This window comes from Phoenix dactylifera, chromosome 1, assembly GCF_051530095.1.
Source record: "Phoenix dactylifera cultivar Ajwa chromosome 1, Ajwa_hap1_PhDact_Kaust_v1.1, whole genome shotgun sequence".
Taxonomy (NCBI): domain Eukaryota; kingdom Viridiplantae; phylum Streptophyta; class Magnoliopsida; order Arecales; family Arecaceae; genus Phoenix; species Phoenix dactylifera.
Window position 1 is genome coordinate 12,045,821 of NC_143190.1, and position 10,843 is coordinate 12,056,663.

General features: G+C 38.8%; 1 protein-coding gene across 1 annotated transcript; it reads right to left on the minus strand.

Moving 5' to 3' along the window:
- Positions 1–1,181: 1,181 nt before the first annotated feature.
- On the minus strand, positions 1,182–10,391 carry LOC103710186 (protein RDM16-like). Its single transcript, XM_008795827.5, has 6 exons — positions 9,353–10,391; positions 3,695–3,973; positions 3,140–3,604; positions 2,863–3,057; positions 2,619–2,776; positions 1,182–2,538 (listed from the first exon to the last, which is right to left on the minus strand). Exons 1-6 carry the CDS (start codon positions 10,262–10,264, stop codon positions 1,680–1,682), a joined length of 2,868 nt encoding a protein of 955 aa, XP_008794049.3. The 5' UTR covers positions 10,265–10,391; the 3' UTR covers positions 1,182–1,679.
- Between the last annotated feature and the right edge of the window lie 452 nt (positions 10,392–10,843).

Consider the following 10,843-nt stretch of genomic DNA (forward strand, 5'->3'; position numbering starts at 1 on the left):
AAATGCCGATTCTGTATTAGGTATCGCGTGGCCTTTTACTCAACGGAAAAAAAACTCCGATTTTCCGTAAAAAGTCGGCAACCCACCGCCGACTTGCCACTAACTAAAACGAGTACTAATACTATTCAAAAAGTGTCGAATCCTGAGTTCCATCAGCGAGTGATAGTAAAAGTTTTGAAGGATGAATGAAATTGTGTGCATATTATTATTATTATTATTATTTTGGTACATCGGCAGCTCATACGAGCATTGCCATTTGAGTCAAATGCCAAAATACTACACAAAAAATGGATACAGAGCTGTGCAATCTGGAGTCTTGACAAGGGCAAAACCAAAGACAAACCTAACATACCATTCTCTTATACAGTTGACGGTCCTGCAGGGGCCAATTAAGGACAAACATAACCTTTGCAATTAATTGCATAAAATGACTGCACCGCACGGATCAAACCTTGTGTCACTATCGGTCCAAGCTTTTTACCCTTGCACCAATGGCCTCAAAATTGGACAAGTTAGTTATATGCTTAAAATAATATTTTAAAAGGTTGCTATTTAAGCGTGACAGACAATATCTTTACAGTATCCATGAAACTTTATGTTGCTTGCCCATGTTCCGCTAAAAAATGAGAGACAGAAACTAATATAAAAGAACAAACTGCACTTCCTGTAGGAATTCTGCGGCCAAATTTGAAATCCTACCTAGTTAACGACATCTGGGATTCAGCCAATTTTGCCATTCTAGCCAATTAATAACATCTGAGTTTTTGCTAAGAATTATAATGCTTAACAACAGTATTTTGAATATCAACTATGATGTGATGACGTTTTGTTTTTAAGTTCTCCAGACTCATGATATAGCAAATTAGCAACATTCTAGACTAACATGAATCACACCTTCATCAGATCCTGATGATCGGCAGGCCACATAAGTCAAGATGGCATCAGCATCTGCCAGCCATTCGTTTTTGCTCCTGAGCAGGCAGTTCTGTTTTGATGTTCCCTTGCAGAACTCTAAACACTAAACGAGCTTATGAATTCACTAATGGTAACAAACCAACCTGAAAAATAAAGGACCAACCACATCCACTAAAAATGACAAACTATAATGAAGCCTTACAAATCCCTAATGCTAAGTAGCAGAGCACAGGTTATAACTGTTTCCATTACTAAAGCAGGCCATATGCAGCAAATTTTGTACTGATCCAAGAATATAATCTTTTTTTGGAATCAATCCATGGAAGGAGCAGAGCAAATACTGCACTGGTTCATTGTCAACAACTTATAAGACAGAAAAATATGTAAAATAAAATTCCACGAATAACCACCACAAATGCTACAATAAAATCTCATTATACATCTCAGTCACCACGAGAGCTCAATTCAACAGAAGGTAGGCTGATACCTCACGTCGCATGCCAGGTCATTCAAAATTTAATTATGCTTTCTTGCAGGAGGTGCACAACGGATGATGAAGCTTCAGGCTTATCAATAAAGAAAATTCAGGTTGAAAAGAAGCTTCAGAAAATGAAGAGCAATACGTCCAGCATTCATCAAAACCAACTTACGTCTGAAAATTGAAAAGCTTATTGTCCAAGGGCCCATATAGAAGCAAAGGAAACGTTCAATTTGTTCACGGATCCCCGCAGTCACTAGATTTACTATACTCATAGTGGCTTCCCTTACAACAGTTCCTCCGTGTAATTGATAGCCAGATCCCAATAGTGCGGAACCCCAGCATCTGCAAACACTTTCCTGGCAGCAGCCTCACTTCTGCACTGGTGAACAAGAAATCTATTGAAGCTAGGTTTTGCGATGCTGCCCTGCCACACCAAAACACAACTATTGGTAGGGGCATCTGAGTCCTCAGTTTCATCCTCATTGGCGACAGCAGCTGACCAGTTTATCCGTTTGAGCATCAGCTTCCCATATCTTTTTATTGGTTTTCTACCCCCTTCCACAACCACAACACAGACACTATCCGATATCACGGCACATCCAGTCAGTCGGTTTTCTTGGGCATTCACATCAACTTTGAAGCGTGTTTGTGGGTGTGAAAGGTCTTTAATCTTGTAGACAGAAACAAGAGTCTCAAGTGTGCTCGGATCATCAAAGAGCTTCCTCTCCTTTTTCTCACGACGTTCTGCAGGAGTGAGCTTGCGAGCAATGTTTCTATCGACATGAGCTTGCTCCCGCTCAGCAGCAGCACTACGAATTTCCATTTCAAGCTTTGTGGGGTCTTGAGTTGCTTCAGTGCCTAGGACCTTCATTAGATTGCTCATCTTGATCTTGGGCTTGGGAGGCTCTATCAGGCCCTGCCTGATCATTTCTTGCCTGTCTCTTTCCTTCGCAAGGCGCCTCTGTGTCCTTAATTTCTTCTGCTCCTTCTTTGTAAGCTTCAGAGGCTGTGGCGGTGGTGGGGCAGGCTCTACTGGGGGCTCAATCGGAAGCGGGTGCTCTATATATATCGTGATCCTGTCCATGTTCAGTTTCACATTGGCGACATCATCATAGGAACCTGAAGGTAAAATCGGCTTGTCCCTGATTTCAAATACAGAAATAAGATAAATGTTTGAAGACTATGAATCAATTATGAATAATAGCATTCAATAGTCACTTACCACCACTCTATTTCAGGGATCTCTTCCTCCTTCTTCTCTTTAGTAACTCTCACCCCTACTGCTATCAAATTTGGGTTACTGTCAGGCTCAGCCTTAGCCTTTGCAAGCTGTGACTGCTTCATCTTCAATTCCTTTGCTTGCGCTTCTCCAAATTGACTCTGCAAAGAAAGATATTGGTTTAATGAAAATCAGCATGAGAAGGAAGTTATCATGCAAACAGAGAATCATGTAGCACAAATGAGACCTTAAATTTTATCATCTCCGCCTGTTTTGACCATTTGCCTTCTTCTACAAACTGAAATGTCATCCTTTTGGGTCTCAAGAGCTTTGTTTTGTTAATACCCATCCTCTCATCAAAAAAAGAATTTGATTGTGCGCTAGCATCTAAATCTGGTTTGAAAATTTGAAATGCTTCTTTCTTCTGTTTGTTGATATTGACCTGTAACACAAAAACAAATAATAAATGATCAACAACAGGGAAGCACCTATCAGAAAAAAGAAAGAGAAGTCACTACAATCACCTTCAGAGTACTGAGATTTGTCAACTTGGGCATATTAATGACATTCCCATGTTCATCAATTTCTCTACCCTGGGCATCTAAGCGCAGAACAGGAGCCTTGGCAGGTCTCTGAGGTGCAGCCACATCAGTTGATGACGATCCAGGAAACATATTTATGAGAGGTGCAAACTCCGGGTCCTGGCGAAATCCCATCTTAGCAGCAAGCTCTTGTGCTCGCTTTACAGCCTCGATATTAGGTGTTGTGAGGCCAGGAAGAATGTCAATGCCACCTGCAGCAGACGGCTTTTCAGACGGCGTTACCCCAACAGGTAATCTTGGCATTGCCTGAACAGGGGCTGCAGAGGCAGAAGTCAAAGATGCAGAAGAGCCAGCTTGTGCTCCTAAACCTGATGGAGGAGCCTTAGGTCCATCCTTGTTAGATACTACCTTGGTGTTCTCAGTGCTCGTACTAGCAGCTTTATTTAGCTGTGGAGCAAAAAAGAGGAAGATTTAGATCAACTGCAATACATACGTACATAGCCAAACCTAAGAGACAATTGCCTAGACTAGAATTACCATAGGAATCTTCTTCAGCTTTTCCGCTAGTTCCTTCTGCATTTGTAAAGCCTTTTTAGCTTTCGCTAAAGCATCAAGAGACAGGCTGCCATTTTTGCCAGAGACTGAAGTTGCTGTCCCATCTGTACTGGATTTTCCAGGAACCTCATCAGATCTAATACTAACTCCCTCATTTTCATTGGTGGTAGTAATTGAAGATACCTTGGTAGGAAGGGGATGAGTAGCAGCAGTGCTAATAGAAACCTTTGATGCCACAGTGAGGGGTTCCTGAGCAACAACCTGTAGAAACCATAAGGATGTGCAGCAGTTAATAAATAAAAATTTTTCGAGCCATGAATATGTTGTTAATCACTATCACATTATACATTTGGAACGACATAGCAGCGCAAACGGAAAATCCATGGTAGCCAATTTCATAACAAGATTATCTCTTCTTTTTTTTTTTTGAGGAAAAGTCATCACAGGAATATCAAGCAATCCATCTGGAAGCATCATAAAAACTGGACATTGGAATACTTTGACAAATCCTTCTGAAAGCTCAAGCACTGAACATAAAGTCAACCGCAGATAGATGAAATAAAGCTTGATAGTCAGAGTTAGAGTATTATTTGAAAGCATCTTGTGAATATATTTATTAGATTTCAGATATGCTTAGAAGTTTACTGCTACAGTTCATTGACATTTCAGACAAACAGAATGACCAATCAATATACACTCATTATATAAAACCCAAGAACAGGTAATAATGGCAAATTATAACTTAAAGCAGAATGAAATGGAGTGACATCAATACCAGTCAGACCCAAGTGATTACAACAATATCTGATGGTGGTTATAACCTACCAAATAATGACATCCCTAGCTTATGCTTTTTTTGCCATCAGAATCATTTTTAGCTGAATTACTTGGTCCTAAGATGCACATGACTGTATCAAGGGAAAGGATATTTGATCCATGCAATTAAATCAAGTGGAAAGAGCATTGATGAATTGCCATGATACCATCAAATGATAAATGTTTAGGATTATTTTTTGTTCTTGCTCTCAGATTTTCCCCCCCAAATGAACTATTTGGCACATGCAAGACACATGTAAGTCATATGGCTAATTTAGAAATCATGGTGCCCGATGGATGGATGGGGACGCATCAACCAAACAAATACCTGGAGTTAAATGTTTAGCCATCAGATTTTTTTCTTTTCTTGTTACAATAAAATCCTGCTTTTGGCATATCCTGACAATGTCAAATAAAGAGTGAAGGAACCATTATACGTTTATTTGCTATAAACAAAATTTATTTATGAGACCACAGGCCATGGTGGCATCGTAGCTTTATCTCAACACCTCGAGCACTATTTTTGTGAAGGTGCACACTTACGGATACCTGTGAGAGAACTTCCCTTTTCCTTCGAATTTCTTAGAACTATATATTAGGTTTTATAATTATATGTTGTCATCAAACTTACAAGCAAGCAAATATACCCCATTTAATACCTAAATACCCAAGTGACATCAGAAGAAGAGAAACACAAGTTAGCAAGTTTTGTTGGTTCCATAGAGAAGTAGTTAGGAGGAAATTAAAACAAGTTCAGCTCTCGGGGGAAAATTTTTCGCCACAAAAAAGAGAAAAATAAAGTCAAACTTTAAAATTTAATAACAAACAGGTGGCAAGTAGGAAGAATGGGAAGCAAGTCCCAGAAGAAAATCAATAGGAAATGAATAAGAGAAAAGAAAGCGACACAAGAAGCAGAGAAAACAAGGAACAAGTGGCAAAAGTAATAATGACAAGTTGAAATTAGAGAGATAATTGTTATACCAACAAGACATTATCTAATCAGCTTAACATAAGGTCCTACCACCTTCATAAGAGAAGTGAATTAACCATCCACATCATTGAAAACTAGTAAAGGGAGGCACAGTGCACAATGATCCCTCCATTGCAGAGTTTGGTGAGGATAAGATGTATGCAGCCTTGCCCTATGCGTGGGGATGCAGTTTCCATGTTTCAAACCCGGAAACGCTAGGTCATAATGGAACAACCTTATGTTATCCCAAAGGGCTCACCCTCTGTCATTGAAAACTAGTCATTGCCCAAGTTGTGCAGTCACCTCTAGTTAGAATACAGTTTGCAACTTTGATCCTAAATTTTCAACTCATGATATAAAATGCTAACAAAATAAAAATTGAAAAATTGAAAAAAGATTTAGGTGCATATTTTTAAGTTTCGACATTGTAAAGAAAGCTAAATAATTGGCAAGAGTGAATTGTTATACACAGACACAAGACCAATATACGGACATACATACATACACACACATATACATATATAAAGAAAAGAGAAAAATCAGGGCAACTTCACTGAAGTGTCCACACACCCTAAAATCAATCTCATTTAGCAGTTAAGATGGTCGACTTCATGTCAATATGTAACAACTAACGCACAGAATTTTCAGACAAAACCTTCAAAAACTTAATTCAAGTTTTCATTTCTGAATGTCAAAAGGTATAAGTCCTACAATTCAAATTGACAGGAAGAAAAATCCTTCAATTCAAATTGAAAGGAAGAAAACAACTTCTTTCCTACTACTATTAGAAACAATACCTGTCCTCCAAATATACACCACAAAAAAAAAATTGAATCTACAACTAGAAAATTCAAACCAAGAAATTCTTAAAATTCCACAAAGAACCCAACATCTCAATCAAGACTAACAGAAAACCTTGATATAAAAAGACCTTATTATTCAAAAAATTCAACTTTTTTCAAATACTTCATCTTCTTTAACATTTTATATATCTGGATTCACAAGATATAAACTTCTAAAGGTTTATGTCTAAAACCACTAATAGAAAGAGTTATGGTTAGGAGCCAATCTCCTAATACAGCATAAGCACTCCAATAGTATATAAAGCAACACCGTGAAAGTTCACATAAACAACCAACAACCAAAATGTACTACTTCGATGCACCAATAATTTCTTACAAGAAATCTTGGCAAGTTAAATAAAAAAAAGTTCATTAACATTGTTCAATACCCAAATAAGGGCTCAGAACACCTACTTCAGTAAAGAAAATAGTGTGCAAAATGTTCAGACCAGCATGACCCACTATGACTGACATGCAAACTTCAATGCCAAATTGTCATGGACAGAAAATTTAAATCTCATAAGGAAAGATGGAAAAGATGCAGCTTTAATGATTCCATAAACAATAAAAAACATTACCACACATTTTGGAGTACAAAAATCATAAGTCAAAATTTTAAAGGCAAAGAAAATATATTAATAGAGACATGTTCGCGACATTGATGATCCTTTTTGACAGCAAATCCAGATGGAATGGAGAAAATGACTTGATTTAAAGAAAAGACGATTATCAAGCATTCACAGATCCTTTTACAGCTCAATGGTGGAACGCAATGCCTAATTGAGTTTTGAAAAGAATCCTCGAGTGCATAAGAATCCTCAGAAGATCTGATAGTTTCTTAACAATGATAATAAAGAGGATAAATCTTTCCATGAAGAATATTGCTACAAAAAAACTTGTAATGGAGAAGGGATTTGGCCATATTTCATACCTGTGGCTGCAAGCTTAGCACCTTACGTTGTTTAGTCTGATGGAGGGTTCGAATTTACACTAACTTCCTGATTCAAACCATGAGATGTTTGGACAACTTCAGATTTAATGTTTCATGTACTTTTCGAGGATAGTGCAAATTTTGGACTTTGGACTTCAGTTGCCCCTTTTGTTTGATCCCAAGAGGTCTCTTGGGTTGTCTTCTCATTAATATGGCTATAACTTAGTAGTAGGAATCTTCTACTTGGCGTAATGCACCCACTTTGGAATCTTCACAAAATTTCAAAATTACACTTGCATTCTAAAAACCTCCTTGCTTTCAAGTATTTAAATTATCCACTTCCCCACGTCAACCTAACCTTGAGGTTAGTCTTCCCTTTCATGACTAGTTTTGTGAAAGCTTTAGCATACAACCACTCACTTTATATATTAATTACATCTTAGCGATCCTAAACATAGTTGTAGAATGATGTCTCCCTTATCTAGGAAAATTCCTAATGGCCTTGTCAATTTAGTTCCTTCATGGAAACTAATAGGCAAGAAAGTAAGGGTGAATGTGAAAAGTTTGAACCCAACAATGACAGCATCTAGGAGAATGAACAAGTCACTAGTACAAGCTCTCCAAAGGACCAAACAATGAGAGGCATGCAAATCAATGAGAAAGATGGGCTACAAAAGTGGTTGCTTGTAGCAATCAACAAAATTAGGAAAATCTTGTCCGCTAGTTTTTAAAGGTCATTCCCAACAAAAATATTTGTGAAAATTTCATTCTGAACAAAAAAAAAAGACTTCCGACCCTATTGGAAAATTTTTGGGATAAGGGAGGTTTTAATCTGCAAAAATGTAAAAGAAGGGTGCTAAGATACAACTAATCCATAAGAAATAATGTAGAGAGGACGACTTGAGAGTGAGAGGAATAGAAATATAGATATGAGAAAGATTTTCTTAATGCTCCAAACTTCCTTAAAAGAGATCTTCTCGGAAAGAATCTATTTCGATCATCTTCCTAAGCACAAAATCCAGCCTTGAGCTGTGAGTGGATGTTTGAGGACACGATTGCCCCAAGATTTCCAAAACCCTATTAGATCAACTATGCGTGCAAGTCTTCCCTGTCTAATTAACCAAAAACTATCATCTAACAACCTTAATATCTTCTTCATGTTTACGAGAGAAAAAGAAAGAAAAAACTAAATCTGAAAGTGGAACACAATCGCCAATCAAAATGACTGCAATAAATTGCATTTCTTACATGCAGGCCTGCAACATATGCAATTCAAAGACGGTCATTCATGATCAAGTTGTGAAAAACCACAACAGTGAAACAATTTTTGATGTGGAATGAGTTTGAAAAATCTTCACAGTTATTACTGCAACATCCCCTCATGGTAGTTTTCGTAACAAGGCAATATGACTGAATGCTTGATAGAAGGTAAGAAGAAATTTTTCAAAGGCCAAACATGATCTGACATTAGTAGAACTAAATGAGGTTGTATATAGAAAGTCTATGATACTGAGTAAGTAGTTGAATGGTTATTTTGGTTATGTAGGATCTGTGAATTATAGTATGCACAGTTGATGAGAACATATCTATTATATTTAGAGAGATAAAACTTTCATATTCCGTATTTTCTTCCCAATAAAAAATTTACAGGGATCATATTATTTTAGCTTCGCGTACCACTTTTCTCCTGGTTACCCTTTTGGCACTACTGATCAACTTGATGAGGCCATTGGTAGAAAGGCATTTTTTTTATTTCTTCTCTTCCGCATTGTTGATTTTTTCAATTAATGGTGTTGCTTCTTACAATTAAATGTGTGTGCAAAGTATGATGATAAAAGAAAGATGAATAAAAGACAATATGATTTAAATAACCATTACAAGTCATAAATAACAATATGATTAGGAAACAACTGGCCACATGGTGGTCTTTTTGATGTAATGTGTGACAGTCCCATATCAAACTAATTCAACTCAGAAAGCTTTTCCGCTAATATGATATTCATATTCATGTACTATGACATGTAGAAACCATAGTTGCAAATAGAAACAACAAGAGAGAGAGCATAATAGCTGATACTCACATTAGTTGTAGAACCACTCTCCTCCATGGCCATGTTGCTCTGATCACCATTAATCATATGCTCGTTGACTGATTTATGTTTTGAATTGACGGACAAAACTGATGATTTTGCCTCATCTGCAGTCCCCAAATCCTCTTTCTTGGCCCTATCCTTAAATCTTCGTTCCTCTCTCACTTCTTTCCTATCAACTGTCTTAGCTTCATCTTCATCTCTCTTGTCCCCTGCCTTGCCACTATCGCTAACCCTCCTCACTTCCTTCCTCTGTTTCTTGATTTCCACATCGCTCATGACCTCTTCCTTCACCATATTCTCCTCCCTATCTTCTTCCATTGCCCTCAATCCATCTTCCTTTCTTCTATTCTTCGAAACCCTCTCTTCTTTCCTCTCTTCTTTGTAGACACCATTCAGATCGCTCGAATCCTCTGCAGCTCGGTCCTCAAAACGCCGCCTTGCCTTCTTCTCCTCTGCCCCCTCATCAGAAACCCTAACCCGCTTGCCATTCTTGTCCAATTGCCCCTCATCTCCTCCGTGCTCCTTCCTCTTCCTCGAGGAAGACGAATGGTGGCGCCTCTCCACGGACTGCTCGCGGGAAACCCCATCCCGCTCGACCGAATCCCTAGCCCCACTCGTCGACCGCTCACGCCTCCGCTCCATATCGGAGGGGGAATCCTCCCGGAAGCGGTGGCGGCGGTCATCGTCGCGGTGCCGCTCGTCCCGCCTCGGCTCGAGATCGCGGGCGGAATCGTCCCGGGAGCGGTGGCGCTCGTCCCGGTAGCGGTGGCGCTTCTCCTCGCCGTGGTGGCGCCGGTGCTTGTGATCCCGGTCGCGATCGTGGTGGTGGTGATCCTTGCTGGAATCTCGATCCCTCTCGCGGTCGTCTCGGGATTTCCGGCTGGATCGGTCCTTCTCCATAAGGTAGGATTTGTCGTCGACAGCACTCCCTTCTCGTCCGAGGGTTTCGAGGAGGGTTCGGAAGAAAGTGCCGCAGAGCCCTCAACTTATAAGTAGGGAGGGGATGAGATGGGGCGAGCCCTTGGAGCAGCTGGGCTTCTCGAATTTTGTTTTTATATTTTATAAAATCAAAATATCAAAGATATATATATATATATATACACACATATCTGACGTTGGCGTTTTTTTTTTTTCCTCTGCTGATGGATCATATAGAATGAATGCATTTAATAAAATCAAAAAAAATAAAATAACTCAGAGTGACCGGAACACAATTCATCCCCGATTCATAGGATACTATCAAAATGACTGACTATATAAATTAGCATTTTTCTTCTATCAATTACTCCTATAAATAAAACATACAATTATTAATCTAAATATTACTATACGCCTCAACGGTGGTATCTGTACCTAAGCATCCACGCTTAAACTGCTGCACTTATCTGTGACTCCCTCCAAACATAAATATGCCTCTCTCTTTTTTTGTTGCTTTGAAGCAGTTTAAGGATTTGGTTTTACAGATATATACCCTCTCTT